This window comes from Boleophthalmus pectinirostris, unplaced genomic scaffold (assembly GCF_026225935.1).
Source record: "Boleophthalmus pectinirostris isolate CB_2022bp ecotype Guang Dong unplaced genomic scaffold, ASM2622593v1 HiC_scaffold_18, whole genome shotgun sequence".
NCBI classification, from domain to species: Eukaryota; Metazoa; Chordata; class Actinopteri; order Gobiiformes; family Gobiidae; genus Boleophthalmus; species Boleophthalmus pectinirostris.
In genome coordinates this window covers 8,137,397-8,154,257 of record NW_026571133.1, presented here as the reverse complement: position 1 = coordinate 8,154,257, position 16,861 = coordinate 8,137,397, and the positions used below count along the sequence as shown (strand labels likewise).

The 16,861-nt window shown below is 37.6% G+C and overlaps 1 protein-coding gene across 2 annotated transcripts in view; it reads left to right on the top strand.

Annotated features, from left to right (window-relative positions):
* The window catches only part of atp2b1a (ATPase plasma membrane Ca2+ transporting 1a), a 122,853-nt gene that overhangs the window by 27,275 nt on the left and 78,717 nt on the right, over positions 1-16,861 (top strand). For both annotated transcript variants that reach the window (XM_055154163.1, XM_055154164.1), the window contains exon 2: positions 9,010-9,495. In XM_055154163.1, the coding sequence (XP_055010138.1) occupies positions 9,303-9,495 (193 nt within the window). In that variant the 5' untranslated portion in view covers positions 9,010-9,302. The remainder of the gene's footprint in view (positions 1-9,009; positions 9,496-16,861) is intronic.

The window sequence follows — 16,861 nt, the reverse complement described above, 5'->3', positions numbered from 1 at the left end:
ATTAAGAATTTCATCGATTACGGTCATTTTAATCGACAAACCGAATGTAGGTTGCTGTGTGTAGTGTGACCAAACAGGGGTCCGTACATGTGTCTGCACTCAGAAGCAGCGAGCAGACACACAGAGTCAGTCAGCCCGCCTGCAGTGTATCGAAGCACAAATGCGTATTTAACGATGATTTGTACAAGAAATTCTACGCTTTCCGTTGCGTTCGGGACAAGTGTGAGGCCTTGTGCACAGTGTATAAAGCAGCACATATGTTACGGTGTCCAGTGGGAAAGTTTTTCCAGGTGAGAGTCGCTCAATGTCGATGACGAGTCCCCGCCCCCCCCCCCCCTCCCCGTACGGTGTCCTGGTTTAGACAAATGCAAATCTGGTCACACTAACCTGTATTCACCTGAGTCATGTCTTTTAGTCCAACAGAAATTGACCGCATCAGCGACACAAGAGCTGTAGTTTTATCTTCGCTTAGTTTATGCAAATTAGCGATGCTGTTTTAAGTTTCGTTTCTGTGAGAGTTGCGCAAAACTGAATTAAACAGAGTCGTTACGGTTTATATGTCGTAAAGTTGAATTTATTTATGCAGATAGTAATAATAATGATGATCATTTTAATATAAAAATGTTAATGATTAATCGATAATTGATCGTTAATTCTTCCGACGATCGATTAAGAAAATTTCATCGAATGCCCATCCCTAGTAACCTACATTGGGTTTGTCGATTAATCAATAACTGATCATTAAGAATTTCATCAATCACGTTAATTTTTAGTCAACTAATCATGCCTATCCCTAGTCCAGGTAGGTTCCACAGTGGTCCATGGGCATATACTAGTTTATCTGCTCTTATACTTGTTCTGATACAGCTCAAAATCATTCTAAAGTGATTCAGGAACTGTTCATTTCTGTTCTGTGTATCTCGTCAATGTGATTATTTTGAATACCGATACCTGCTCAAATGAGTATCTAGTTTCAGTTCTAGTTTTATGAGACGACTGTGCGTTGTCTGTTACATATAAAGCATTTTTATCCTCCGTGAACCAGAGGTAATGCTGGTGCTCTGTTCCCATGTTTGTTGTCGTTATCTCCAGCGTGACGGTAAAACTCTCTCTCAGGTTTAGAGCCAGAATGGAGGGTTAATGGACTTTACATTTTCAACGGAGAAATTTGTTTTAAGATCCAAATGTCTTAAAAAAATTGTGAATAGTCAAGATGATTTTAGTAACTGACAACTAATCGGCTCGTAAAAAGTCGACTATTGATACTTTGCAACCATCTCAATATACAAACCGTACACTTTTATAGAATGTTGTGGGTTTGATATTTAGACAGTTACTTGCTCTTTGTTAATTTGAGTCTAGTGGAATTGTCCAAACGAACTCTGCAGCCTAAAAGTCACTGTGGAACATTTGTCACATTTTTATGTTCTTGTGAACAATTAGCACCAAATATCACTCACTGTTATTGTGCTGTTGATGACACCCGTTTGGACGAGACTTGTCCAGAAGTCACCAGGTCACACTGTCTCTGCAGAACTTTTAGTCCAGACACACAAGCAAATGTTTCATTACATTCCAGTACATTTTTGAGGATTTTTCCCTTTTTTCACAATATATAATACATTTAGGTTTCTGTAGCTATATTAGGCAACCAGCTTTATTAAAATCATATTTTGCTTTGTGATTTAAAAAGCTTTTTGATTTATTGATTTATTTCGAATTTTGAAATGCCAAGAGAGAAAACACAAAAGACACAAAAAGCGCATTTCTTGAAAATTTGTGGGAAGAAAAAACTTATATTAACCCACCCCTGTTCATGGCATCATGGCATGGTACATTATATTACATTATAGTACATTATATAATTAAAGGCACGCTGCGCAATATTTCTGGTGAAGGGTCCGCTACCTGCTTGTCTCCATGGAGGTCTTTGCTTTAGACTGATTCATCAGCTGGTTTCACTTCGTAGAAACCGTCTAACCTCGCAGCATTAAAATTCGTTCACTCAGCGGAAAGCGGGTACTTTTTTAAATTTAACCAATCGCTGCCATTTGGTCATGACTTATATAATGTGCTGCTAATGGGACTAACTAATTTATTAAGATTTTCCCAAATCCCATAGGAAGAAGGGCAATAACGTCTTTCCTTTTGATAAAATTCACCAAACATTCTTTTTGTTCCGGCGTTAAATCCTCGATCTCGGGAATCGTTGATAACACAGAATGTATGGCTCTTCGCTGATTGGCTGGTGCCCGAACTCACTCTTCCGGGGTTTTTGTGAACCGTCTAGTGTATTCTGATTCCTGACCTAGTGGCTGGAGAGAAATGAAACTGAGTGGAGGCACTAGGTGGTGCCAGCCTGACTGTCTTGTTCCATGGTATAACATTAGACATTACATACGCTTCTATTTCTTAAAAATACAGTAATTAATTTTGTGAATAGGGGCAACTTTCCACAGAACTGAGTTGTGAAAGTAGCGTCGTGCTGTAACCTGCTTGTCTCCCTCGTGATGGACTTGATCTAAACTGTGCAGACAAAGCAATAACATTCCCGTGGAGTCAAGCAGGTGACGTACCCTCCACTTGAAATGTTACACCTTGCCCCTTTATGTTTTGCTCGATATATTGACTTGATCTTTTACATTAGCGAGCTTCAGAGGCTACTGGTCTTATACTGCGTAATGGTCAACATTAGCATAGCATTTATTTCTGCAAACATGGCTGGTTCCTTTTAAAAGTCAGTCATCGATTTGAACTGCGAGCCGAAAATCTATATGAAAAACCCCACTGTTACCGCGAGCATACACTTCGTCTGTTGTAATACCTTTTGTTTTGCGTAGACGCCATTGATCTGACAGTAACATTTATAAAGCATTCCCACAAATGTATTTCACTGTAAACTGCTTAACTGGCCGGTGATGTGGTTATTTTTGGGACTGTTTTGGCAGTGGGAGCCATAAGACAAAGCCTGGAGCAGCTTGAATGGGACCATGTGATGAGCAGATTGTAACTGAATGGACCTCGTTAGAATGGACTCCACTGATTCCACAGATACTCTTAATTAGATTTAACGAAGGCTTTCCCTCAGCTATCAAGTCGGCTGCCCCCATCCTGACCGTGGTTTAGGGCTGCAAGATGGATCGCAATAGAACTGAAATTGTAATAGATGCAATGAGCGAATCGCAAAAGATAACTACATGTCTTGTTATGGATAAAAAAAAAAAAAACATGTCCTGAAATGTGGTTTTTGTATCAGTTTGTAAGTTAATATTTTAGTTTTTATATGAATTGAACACAATCGTGAAAGGTAACTAAAATATCCAGTCTTATTCTGCACAAACAACTGCAAGATCTGTACAAACATGTTCTAAAATACATGTGGTTCTTGTGTTATTTTGTCAGTTTTAGTCTTTAGGGCTGCAAGTTTAATCGCACTCGAATCAAAATCGCAATTTGAATCAATGCAATGAGCAAATCGCAAAGTTAAAATATAAATATCCTGGCTTATAACTGTCAGTCCTGTAGTTTAGATCTATGAACATGTTCTGAAATATGTGATTTTGTGTTAGTTTGCCAGTTCATATTTTAGTCTTGAGGGCAGCAAGTTGAATCAAAATCAAAATCGCAATTTGAATGGACACTGTACACAATTATCAACTTGCAAAGGTTAAGTAAATATCCTGACTTATTGACTTATGACCCTGTGCTTTAGATCTGTAGAAGCATGTTCTGAAATGCATGTGATTCTTGTATTAGTTTGTCTGTTCATATTTTAGTCTTTAAAGCGACAGGATTAAATGCAGTAGAACCAAAATCTAATTTGAATGGATGCAATTAGCAAATCATAACGGTTAGCTAAGTATACTGACGTGTTTTGCATAAAAAACCTGCTAACCTTATCGGTGTAGACCTGTAGAAACATGTTCTGAAATACATGTCATTTTGTATGAGTTTGTCATATTTTAGCCATTAGGGCAACAAGATTAGTCAAAATTGAAATTGCAATTTGAATGGACACTACACAATTAGCAAACTGTAAAGGTTAACTAAATATCCGGACTTATTTTGGATTTAAAAACAACAACAAATAAATGCAATGATTAATGAATTATTTTGCATAAACAAAACTGCTAACCCTGTACCTTAGATCTGTATAAACTGAAATACATGTGATTCTTGTATTAGTTTGTCCATTCATATTTTAGTCTTTAGGGCACCAAGATCAATCGCAATAGAAATCGCAATTTGAATGGACTGCAGTTATTAAGCGCTATCATTTCCTCCACAAACACATTATTCTGTCTTATTTCCATAAAAACTGCAAACTCTGTAGTCCAGACGTGTAAAAACATGTCCTGAAATGTAATTCTTGTATTAGTTCGTCATTTCATATTTCAGTCTTTTTGTCAATTCTTCTCGACCTGTTTTGAAATGTGAACTTTGACCAAAATCATATCAAAGAATAAATCGCAAAAACCTCAATTAGATCTTTCCAAATCTTTCTCTTAATCCACAAATCAATGCAGCCTCACCAGAGTTCCCAACATTCCACTCTGCTCCGGGGAATACTGTGGGTTTCTGCTGATCTTTGGAGTTTTTTTGTTGGGAGTGTAACGCACCATGGACGTGTTTAAAGCCCAGATAATCAATGGCTGCACACAACACAGGAGTGAATGGGCCATTTAAAAGCACTGTTTACTATGGTCAGATATCTCCTCTCAGCACAATGCAAATTAGTGCTAACAGCAGCTACCGTTGTGCTCAGGACGGAGGAAGAGTCTGTTACTTTTACAGTTATATTCACTTAAGGCATCAAGTCGATGCTTCTTCTCAAACTTGTTTTTATCACTTTTTGTTTCTACGTAAGTTAAATTAACAAAAGCTGCAAAAGTGGACAATGGAGATGATTTCACTTTGCCAAAAATCTTCTACAGCAAAGCATTAGGTGTTCATATTCTTACATCTTGAACAATAATTTGAACAATAAACATTGACTAACTAACTAGTGCCTCTAAAAATGTATTTGAAACATTAAAATTCAATGAAACATCCAACAACTAAATGATTATCAAGCATTTCCTTTTTCTTAATATTTGTCTTTTGCTTTAAAGGTGCAATATAACTTTTCTGGTGTCTGATTTGCTACTGGCTTTTCTCCATAGATGTGCTTTTTTTTTTTTTGGCTGGAATGTCCCACAGTATTAGTCAGGCCTGTGTCACCTAGTGCCTCCGCTCAGTTTAGTTTCTCTCCAGCGACTAGGTCAGGAATCGGAATACACTAGACCAGGGGTGGGCAAACATTTTGACTCGTGGGCCACAAAGGGTTCTGAAATGTGACGGAAGGGCCGGACAAGGAGCAGATGGATGGAGTGTTTTGGTAATCCACCTCATAAGAGAAAAAAATAATACCATGGGATATGTAGAAAACATGTGCTTGAATTTCAATTGAAAATCATTACAAAGCATTACAACTTTTGCTATTATCATTTATTCAAGTTCGGCAGGCCAGATTAAAAAGACTGAAGGGCTGCATTTGGCCCCCGGGCCGTAGTTTAGTTTTAGCCTGCACTAGACGGTTTCCAAGAACCCTAGAAGTTGTAGACCCTGTCCCGGCCAATCAGTGAAGAGCTGAACCAACCTGAGTTGCGATAGCAGACTGCATACACTTTCCTCCTTTGGACTTCCTTTAGTGAAATACAAACAAAATTTTTTATTGTACCTTTAACTCACAAGTTCACCTCGCAGAAATGACAATGATAGTTGACACAGACATGTTCACTCTCTGCTTTGTTTGCTGTTGTGCCTGAAATTACTTGGACACCACTGAGCGTCCCGGCGCATTACATACGTCACGACCAAATAGCAGCGATTGTTTAAATTAAAAAAAGTACCCACCTACCATCGAGCGAACGAATCCTAATTCTGTGAGGTCTGTTTCCATGAAGTGAAACTGGTTGATGAATCAGGCGAGTTCTTCTCTTCTTCACAAATTTATCCAGTAACTTGGTCTGGTTGCATAATCTTCTTGTCAAGATTGGAAATAGATGTGTTTATTGCTATAGGCTATAAACTAAGGCTTAACGTTAAGCAGTAACATTTCCAGGAAGATAAGCAGGTTGTGTATCCTGTGCTGGAAAAAAGTTCCATAGTGTACCTTTTAACCTTGGGAACACCATAATTTGTTTGTGCATAGTGTTTATTTAATGATTTACCTGATAACATAATTGAAACCTCATCAGAAATAGTAACATACAGTTGTACAGTAGCTCAGTTGGTAGACTGTCCATTGATTCAAAGGTTTGCGGTTTGAATCCCACTCTCGATATAAAAACATAATTAACTGAGCGGTCAAATCTAGTGGAGGTGCGATTCCAGCTTCCACAGATGAATGCTGTTGTTGTGTTTTTGTTCAAGACATTTCATAAGACTGTGCAATTGATTTGAATTTTGATCTCAATTTCAATTTGTGTGTCAAACAATCTCCAAACTCATATAATCAAGTTGAAACAATTATATGAGCCCATTTGTAGATATTTGTAGCCTATATTTATTGTCAGTTTCGAAGTTTTGCGTAAATGATCAATAACAAAGTGTTTTTTGAGAGAAATGCTGAATAAAGGCATTATGTAACAAAAAAATAATCATCTGAATAATCGTGATTTCAGTATTGACCAAAATAATTGTGATAATGATTTTTTCCATAATTGAGCAGCTCTAACGCTTCGCCCGCCTCGCCTTCACTGTCTTTTGTGTGTGCGAGTTGGTCAGTGGTACCTTGACGTAAAGCATTTTGAGTCCCTCGAAGGTGGAAAAACGCTCAATAAAAATGTGACCTCAAAAATGTGATTCAGTAAATACTTTTCTACCATTAAAATAGTTTAATCGTAGCAGCGTTAAAAGCGTCGTATCACTTTTTACTTAGTCACTACACTTGAGTAATGTCCACGTGTCAATATGGAAGCGAACAGTCATCTCAGTTGTGTATATTTTCGACTCCTGAGCCTCTTGTAACGGAGCTGGTGTGTGGTATGTGAGAACGACATTCCTTATGTAGTTGCCACACTCAAAACCTGTTAACATCGCTCAACATTTTTTCATATTTCCACTTTCTGGGTATAGCTCTTTTTACATTCAGAATAGATCATAGATAGCGACGACTGCTAGCTCCACTGGGGTCTGCATTTCCAGCTTGCCGAGTAGATTTATCTGTTTGTATCCATTATTTCTCCTCAGGGCTGCAGGCTTTTGTTGTTTTAAATGTATTTCTGGCATCTTACCTTAGGCTGTATCCTTGTAAAGAATGCAGCTCTTTTATTCGTCAAAGCAGTTATTGTTGAACTACACAATGCTCTTTCTTTACTCAGGTTTTCAGGCAGATTCAGCTTTTGTCATCACTCCAACATCAAATGACACAGGAAGTAATAGACGTTTCACAATAATGTATTTTTGAGGTAAAATAATTGTACAGAAAACATTTTAATGTCACGTATACTGGCGGCAATCCACTTTTCTTTATTAATTTAATTTGTAATAGATTTCTGTAGTTGTATTATATTATGATTTTTTTGCGCTCTTCACTTTCCTTTACCAAAAATATGTGTTGATGTGCGTAGTTCAGTGGTTTAATAATAACATTCACAATCAAATATTTTTTGTGAACCTAACATTATATAATATTTGCACATTTATAAATTCCTAGAACAATGAATCTCAAATTGTAGACTTTTTCCGGTGGTGCTGAAGGTCGCACAGTTCTGCATCCACATTTTTGTCTTGTTTGGTTTAGTCCTTGTTTAGAACTGATTTAAGCCTGGTTTAGTCATGTTAGGGTCCACTTTAGTTCCACCACTGACCTGGTTTAGATCAGGTGGTAGTTGGAAAACCAAATATTTTCTCAGAACAGTACTTGGTGTGAAAAGGACAAGATGTGGAATTACTTTGTTTTCGGAGTGAAGACTTTAATCCCCCATTTTACAATACGTTAAAGCTCTGCAGTTATTTTTTGGCCAATATATTGGGCCCATTTTGTTTCTTTTTGCTCAAATGATATCATTTTAATTTACCTACAGTCTCTTTTTACCCCAAGCCTTTAAGGGGCTATGTAGTCACACTTTAGCAGTTTTATTTTTGTATTAAAGTGCTCATATAAACCTTTGTGTGTACCCTTTAGGTAGCAGGTTAGCCTAAACAAAATATCAGCCTGTGGTAGTGATTTAAAGCCTGAAAAGTGCAAATGTCTGATACTGATCTATCGGTCTATGTCTAGTCGACTTTGCAGAGTTGCACCTTTTGAGAAGCTGTAATTCCAAAAAGTATGGCAACCAATCATATCAACAATATCCAAATCTCTCAGTACGATATTTTCACGATATACGTCTGACGGTACGATATTTACTAAGATATTTTCTGGAGGCTGTGAACAAAACTGTTAATATGCTACTTTTTCCTCTTTAAGTGCCTTGACAAGATTTAATCCAAAGAACTAAGACTTAAAAGTGCTTAGAACTGTTATTTATTCTTGTAGTCTACACTGAAATGGAGCAAAGGATCATGGTCTATGTAGTTCCCTTTAATTTAAGCAAAGAGACTTGTAATTCGATATATTGTGATGGTCCACGATATTATTGTGAGAATTTTGACGATAATACACGATACTTCTGTTATTGTTATATCCCTAAATGCATGAGATGAAATTATTTAAATGAATGAATTTGTGCCACCATAGTCTTAACAAAATCCATGTGAAATCTCTTCTAGGCTCGGAATCTGCATCTCCCCAAAGACCACTTGTACGATTTGATTTATTATTTGTTTATTTATTCGCTTGGGAGTGAGAAACACAATTTTGCTTCTTCATATGTTTCGTATGAAGAATTGACAATAAACTTTTTAGAACTGAATTGAAATTTGAATTGAATTTGAATCCGTTCTTACTCTTGAGGACCCAGTCTTGTGTTTTCTCTTGTCCTGTGAAAATGTTGGTTTTGACAGTTGTGTTTTCTCTTGCAGATCGCGTGCTGTGACTTCTGGCTTGGTGGGAGGGTCTCGGTCACCATGACAGACTAAAGGGAGCTCTGTCTCTGCTGGACATGGCTTTTTTTGTACTACTCGCCCCCTGCTACCTGCCACATGAGTCCTCCAGCCTGTGAGCGACCACATCAGCTGTTTATGGAAACTACAACTGCTTTCCCACATTTGAGGAATTAACCCGGGATAACCAACCCCATCCCCCCTCCACCCTCTGGAAATTGGGACTTTTCTTTGCGATCGGGCGGAGGAGGTAGAAATAAAACAAATACAAAATGGCGAACAACTCGTACAGCGGGGTGAAGAACTCCCTGGTGGAGGCCAATCACGATGCGGAGTTTGGCTGTTCGCTAAAAGAACTGCGCGCTTTGATGGAGCTGAGAGGAGCAGAGGCGCTGGGAAAAATCGGGGAAAGTTACGGAGATACGCAAGGACTCTGCAACCGGTTAAAAACATCACCTGTAGATGGTAAGTTACACACAAATGCACTAACACAAAGGGGAGAAGGAGTAGAAATGTTGACCAAAATTTGTATTAGATAAGCACAACAGCAGAAAGGAGAAGTTGGTGGGAGAGTTAGCTGAAGATATGGTATTTTTTTGGTATTTATTAAGGACAAAATTGCCACACATGCTGAAAATGATCTTGTAAGATTTATTTTTCATGTTTTAATTAGATAAAAACAGCAGAAATATTACGTAAATAAAAAAAGGTGGGCCCAAAATTGAGAACTGGACAATTTATTATAAATATTTATTATAAATAAATTGTATATTTATATTATTATAAACAATGTCAAAATCTCATCCTAGCTCATGATAGTAGTTACAGGTATATAATATTTACTTTTACGTGGTACAAGATCACATAGTTGGCCTGTTTTTTTTTTGGTTTTTTTACATAGCTGTTCATACACACTCGCTCTCAAGTATTCACGATACAATGATAAGTAGATCGAAAGGGAGTGAGAAGAGGAAGCGGTTATATGTAAAGAGGTAGATTAAACTCATCATTCAAAAACTGAATCTGTCTTTATATAAGTACATGGATTCCTAGTACTTTTCTCTGTATAAATAGTTGCTTTGTAAGAACTCCTGTGCAGATGTAGTGCAGACTGAGTCAGGTACATAGAGAAACAATATAGTTTTGAGATCTTTTGCCATGCCCCCTTTTTAGTCAATCACTCGATTGGCAGGACGTGTCTTTTAGTTGACCAAGAATTTCATTAGTCGACTACAGCCATAGGAAAGAGTGGGATATTACAACAAATAGGCTTAAATAGTAGGCATCAAAGCACTAAACCAGGGGTGTCATACTCAAATTCACAGAGGCCAAAATTAAAACCTGGCACTAAGTTGTGGGCCAAACAAAATATTCATCTGCATGTTTTCTCTTCTTTCGAGATATGTAATGTTAAACCTTTTCTTATTGAAATAAATGTTTAATAATAGTTTTGCTTAAACACTGAATCCAGAACAAGCATAATGGAAAATAATAACAAAATTTTGTCTCTATAGTCTATCTGTAGCCAGCGGGCAGCTCTAATACTTATTTGATATGATCTCATGGACCAAATATAATTATATCACGGGCCAAATTTGGTCCCCGGGCCTGAGTCTGACATGTCTGCACTAAAAATTATTGCATTACTGGTGCTTTGAATTCACAATTTTGAAAACCAAAATATATATATATATAGTGATTGGGATTAGATTTCCAATTTACATTTTCAAATGACGATTGAGTACACAATAATACAGTATTGACTTTGTGGTCTGCTGTATCGATATCTCACCATGAGTATTTTTTAGTATGTTTTACAAATTATTTTGTGCTTGTTTGTTAGGAAGGAAACTTTATGCAAAACATTTCACACATTAACTTTTCACATTAACATTTTGCAGGAAGTGGTTTTACAAAGAGATGTTGTGAAAATATTTTGTTTAATAATGTCATTATAAGTTCTTAAAAAATTAGTATTTTATGTCTCACAGATCGTGATAATTTCCAGCCCTAGTTTACGACGTTTGATTAAAGGTGCATTGTGTAACTTTTCTGTGGAGGCGCTGTCAAATGCTTTTCTTCGTGGAGATGTTATTGCTTTGTTTGGAATGTTTCACAGTATGGCATTAAGCTTTTCTATCTTCACGGAAACCAAACCAGACCAAGTTACAGGTCAGATCTGTGGAGAGGCGACCCCGCTCAGTCAGAATTCCAGTTTTTTGAGTATTTTTGAGCAATAAAACCACCTGTATTACAATAAATGTTTAATGTCATACTGTGGAACTTTCCAGGAGAGCGATGGCATGTCCATAGAAGCAAGCAGATGGCAGACCCTCCACCAGAAAAGTTACACAATGCCCTTTTAAAGACTGAAATATGAACTGCTAACTAAAACAAGATTCCCATGCATTTCAGAATGTTTGTAGTGTTATCCATAAAAACAAGACATTTTGTTGTTTTGTTGTTTTCAGAGAAGATGATTATTCCATAAATTATGATTCGCAGCCTGTGTGATTCCATAATTGAGTCGACAGAAATGGCAATTTTGATTTGCTTGTGAAATACTGTGCAGTTCTAACAGGCACTCAGCCTAATGTGAAACAAATGTGTAGAGATAAGGCTGCTTGAGTTCACGTTCAGAGGGTTTTGACACAGCAGTTACAAGGCTTGTTCCACATCTTATTTTCTGTTCTTTTCAAAGGTTCTCGATCACACAAAATCAACTCTCATGTGCTTTAAGTCATGTTACAAAGTTGTTACCTCCTCAAAAACATATCTGGAGTTGTGTTGTGTTTCATTTACACACATTTGCGCAATCCTTTATTATTAGTCTGTCTACATCTCCAAAACCTTGTGGTGTCATAAAGTGGTAGTTTTCAAGTTAACACTAAACTTTTACCTTTAGTTCAATAGAAACTGGCAATTTCAGGGCTGAAATTATCCAAATGATTCTAGAAAAGCTGTATGGTGTTTAAAAACATGTATGTATGACTTCGTGGTCTGCTGTATCGATATCTCACCATGAGTATTTTTTAGTATGTTTTACAAATTATTTTGTGCTTGTTTGGAGGAAGGAAACTCTATGCAAAACATTTCACACATTCACTTTTGTCGATTAAAAATGGGTGTATTTCACATTAACATTTTGCAGGAAGTGGTTTTACATTTCCTGTATTACCGCATGACATCACAAGGTGGAATGGAGTGTTTCCCATTTCAGAGAAGAACTTGTGTGTTCTTGTTGACGTCAGGCCCTTTTATTGATACGGTCTATTTAAAAATTTGGTTTACTGGGATTATCCTGCTTTGTGTCAGTGGCATACAGTAGTTATTATTGTATAGTACCGTATTTTTCAGACTATAAGGCGCACCGAATTATAAGCCATATTAAGATAAACAAAAGGGCTATACTTGAGACTGATCCTTAGCCCAGGCATCCACAATCCATTGGAAGATTGTGGGGTAATTCGCCCAGCGTTGTGTTGGTGAATGTGAATTATGAATGTGAATGTGGGTGGATAATTTAAAGTTATTCTTTATTTTTTCAATTTCCTACAAGGAGGACTCAAATATACATTGAGTAATAATGTGTTTAATTCAGCTTTGCGCACATTTGTTTATGTTTTACAGAAACAAAACTGAAAACCACATGGCTAATTTGCATAAACTATAAGCGCGATGTGGCTTCGAAGCTTAACAAAGTCGTACTAAACATTTTGACTAGGGGTGTAACGATATCCAATTCTCACGATATGATATCGTCACAGTATGAACCTCACGGTATGATATTTATTGCAATATCGTGGGAAAGCTCACGATATGGTGGGGAGGCTCATGATTAGGAATGTAACGATATTCAAAGCTCTTTGTACGATATTTTCACTATACATCTCACAGTACGATATTTATTGCGATATTTTGTGGACAAAACTGAATATGCTACTTTTTCCTCTTAAAATGCCTTGACAAGACTTAATTCAAAGAACTAAGACTTAATAATGCTTAGAACTGGTCTTAGATCACGGTCTATGTAGTTCCCTCTGTTTTTTTGCTGCACCATAACTCTTCATTTAAGCAAAGAGACTTGTAATTCGATATATTGTGATGGTCCACAATATTATTGAGAGAACGTTGGGGATACAACACCACGATATTTTGATTATTGTTACATCCCTAATTTTGGCAGATTTTTGAGCACCGTGTACTACATAAAATCGGTTCGAGGTCAGTAAGCACAACCAGAATTAATACATAAGGCGCACTGTCGAATTTTAAGAAAATTTACGGATTTTAAGTGCACCTTATAGTTGGAAAAATTCAGTAATATTATTGTTTATCGCAGTATTCCTCTGTTGCAATTTATCGTGTTATTGTGAGAGGCCTAGTTTGACATTAGACTCTGAAAAATGCCGTCACATGAAATGGATGGTGGTTTTCAGAGTCCATGTGATCAGAGGATCTGCGCTGGTCTTTTGTGGTGCTGTGAGCTTAGTCTCTGTGTCATTCAATCCGTGATCTGCTGCTTTGTGCCCTGAGTCGTGACATCACTTCCTTGAAACACTCAGAGGGAGGACAGGTGCTGGGCAGGCTGGATCTGACCTGGACCAGTCCTGCTCTATTTTAGTGGTGTGTCCCTCGCCCCCTCCCACCCTTCCTCTCCCTCTATCCCTCCTGCCCTCTCTCTCTCTCTCTCTCTCCTCCTCTCTCCCCTACTCTTTCTCTCTCTCTGTTCCTCTCTGCCATACTCACTCACTCTCTATCGTTCTATTTCTTTTTCTACCTATCTCTTTCTTTCTTACTCTCCCTCTATCCCTCTCTCGTTATCCCTCACTCTCTTATCCCTCTCTCTCTCTTTCTCTTTCTTACTGTCCCTCTTTCTTTCTAGCCCCTGTCTCTTTCTCCCTTCCCCTCTCTCTCTTCCACTCTGTCCCTCTCTTTATCATTCTGTTTCTCTTTCTACTCATCTATCTCTCTTTCCCTGTTTCTTACTCTCCCTTCTATCCTTCTCTCTCTATCCCTCACTCTCCCTATATCCCTCTCTCTCTCACTTCTCCCTTACACTCTCGATCGTTCTGTTTCTCTTTTTATCTATCTATCTCTCTTCCCTCTTTCTTACTCTCCCTCTACCCCTCTATCTCTCTGTCCCTCACTATCTCTTTATCCCTCTCTTTCGCTTTCTTACTGTCCCTCTTTCTTTTTAGCCCCTTTCTCTCTCTATCTCTCCGCCTCCTTCCCTACCCCTGCTGTCTCTCTTTCTTTCTCTCTATCACTCTTTCTCCAATCCTCTTTATTCCTCTCTCCTCCATTCACACTCTTTCTATCATTCTATTTGCTCTTTCTATCTATCTCTCACTTCCCCTCTTTCTTATTCTCCCTCTATTTTTGTCTCTCTCTCCCTTGCTTTCTCTGTATCCGTCTTTCTCTCACTTTCACTCTTTCCCTCTTTCTCTCTAGCCCTTTTCTCTCTCTCCCTCTCTCCCATCCTCTCTCTCTATTTCTCTCTCCCCTACTCCCTCACTCTATATTGTTTTGTTTCTCTTTCTACATATCTATCTCTTTCCCTCTATCTTAATCTCCTTCTATCCCTTGCACTCTCTACATCCCTCTCTCTCTCACTTTCTCTTGTTACCTCTTTTTTACAGTCCCTCTTTCTCTCTCTAGCCCCTTTCTCTCTCCCTCTGCCCCTCCTCACTCTTTCTTTCTTTCTACTCTCCCTATTTTTTACTCTGCTCCTGCTCTCTCTCTTTCCCTTACTCACTTTCTCTCTCTTTCTCTCTTCCTTACCCTCCTTCCTCCTCTCTCATTCTCTCTCTCTCTTTTCACCTCTGTGTGTCTCTGGTGTAGACTCCAGGAAGAGCAGCTGTCAAACTGGGCACTGGGGCTGAATAATTAATCAAAAGCTAATTAAAATTGCAGTTGGAAAATCGCGAAGGGAAAATAATGACACCGACGGATAAGGACAGTATTACATTTGAGTACAACAATTATTATCACACGATTTAACACTAATCCACAATTATTACCACCAAAACAAAGCAAACAACGGCCACGTCCTCAATTCGCTTTCTTTCACGTCGTCTTATCGGTGATAAAACGGCGTCACGCTCCGGGTGTTCTGCATGTACGTGTATGGCGGAATGTTCAGCGGTTACCGTGGTGACACAGCGCACACGTTGGCCAACGCAGACTCAAGAAGAAATTACTAAAATTACTTAAACAACACATTTTCAGGAGCCCGTGATCAATATTTGGACACAGTCAGACAATAAAGAATAAAAAATATAAATGGTCATAATGACATTTGCCCAGAGTTAGAAAGAGACACCTTGGCACCTTGCTGTTATTATTATTTTTATTATTATTATCTGGTTGATTTGCCTATTGTATGTTTTATTTCACTGTTCAGCACTTTGGTAAGCTGTTTTAAATGTGCTATACAAATAAATTTAATATACAAATAAAAAGTAGCAAAAAGATACAGGTGTCAAATAAGCAATAACTATAAAAATGTATATGTACAAGTCAAAATAAAATAGAAATAAGTAATAAAAACATCTCAGCTATATACAAGAGGTTGTAAGGAAAACTAGCTTTCATTAGGGATGTAACAATAACCAAAATATCGTGATATCGTATCGTCAAAAGTCTCACAATAATATCGTGGGCTGTCACAATATATCGAATTACAAGTTCCTTTGCTTAAATGCATGGTTTTATAGAAGCAACAGCTTATAAACATCAGAAACTACATATCCCATGATTCATTTCAGTGCAGACAACATGAAGAAATATGTTTTTTACTTGATTTCTTGGGATTATGACGGAAATAATTCACACAAAAACTTGTCAAGGTATTTTAAAAGCAAAAAAGTGTCTAATCTACAATTATTTCAGCCTCTTCAAAGTATCGCAATAAATATCGTACCGTGAGATGCATATCGTGATTTTATCATACCGAGAGATTTGGATATCGTTACATCCCTAGTGTTCATGGTCCTATTAAAGAGTTTGATTTTCTTTTTTTTGTCTCTTTATTTTTATTGGATATGATCAATTTATAAACATAACAAGAAAAGAAAAAAAATTTAATAATAATAATAAAAGGAAATAAAAACGGTTACAGAAGCCTAGGTGACAGTAGAATAGTCTACTTTTGCATAAATAACGTCCATTTTTCTCATTTCTTCTTCATTTGTGCCTCTTGCAATCTTATTTTTTCCATTAGATGTCTTTTATTGTAGATGTCCACTGATCCTTTCAGGGCACAGAAGTTGTGCCCCAGTTCCTGGTTATAAGAGTTTGATTTTCAATTAAAAAAAGATAAAGAGTGACCGCAATATTGAATGAGACTAGTTTAAGAGTAAAAATCATGTCACTTATTGTAGTTCCAGCTCAAGTCAACTAAGTCTGATGGCGTTAATTTAAAGCTCAGATTCAAATCGAACAAAGCGTCAGACAGAGCATGCCTACCGTTCACGTCCCACCCTCGGCGAATGTTGTGGACATCAGCTGCAAAGGAGCCATAGATCAAGATCAGTGGTTCTCAAACTGTGATGTTGCGTACCTCCAAAGCGCTCACATCTCTTCACACTCTTGACTACCCCTTATATCGCGTGCCACTTGTTGTCAAGACGGCCTCCTTAACTATAAAGTGCTGCGGGGATTTTTTTTCAATTACAGGTGGTTTTATCGCTCAAAAACACATAGAAAAACAGACATTCTCACTGTGAGCGGGGCTGCCTCTCCACACATCTGTAACTTGGTCTAGTTTAGTTTCCATGGCAATAGAAATGCTTAATACCATACTGTGAAACATTACAGACAAGCATTT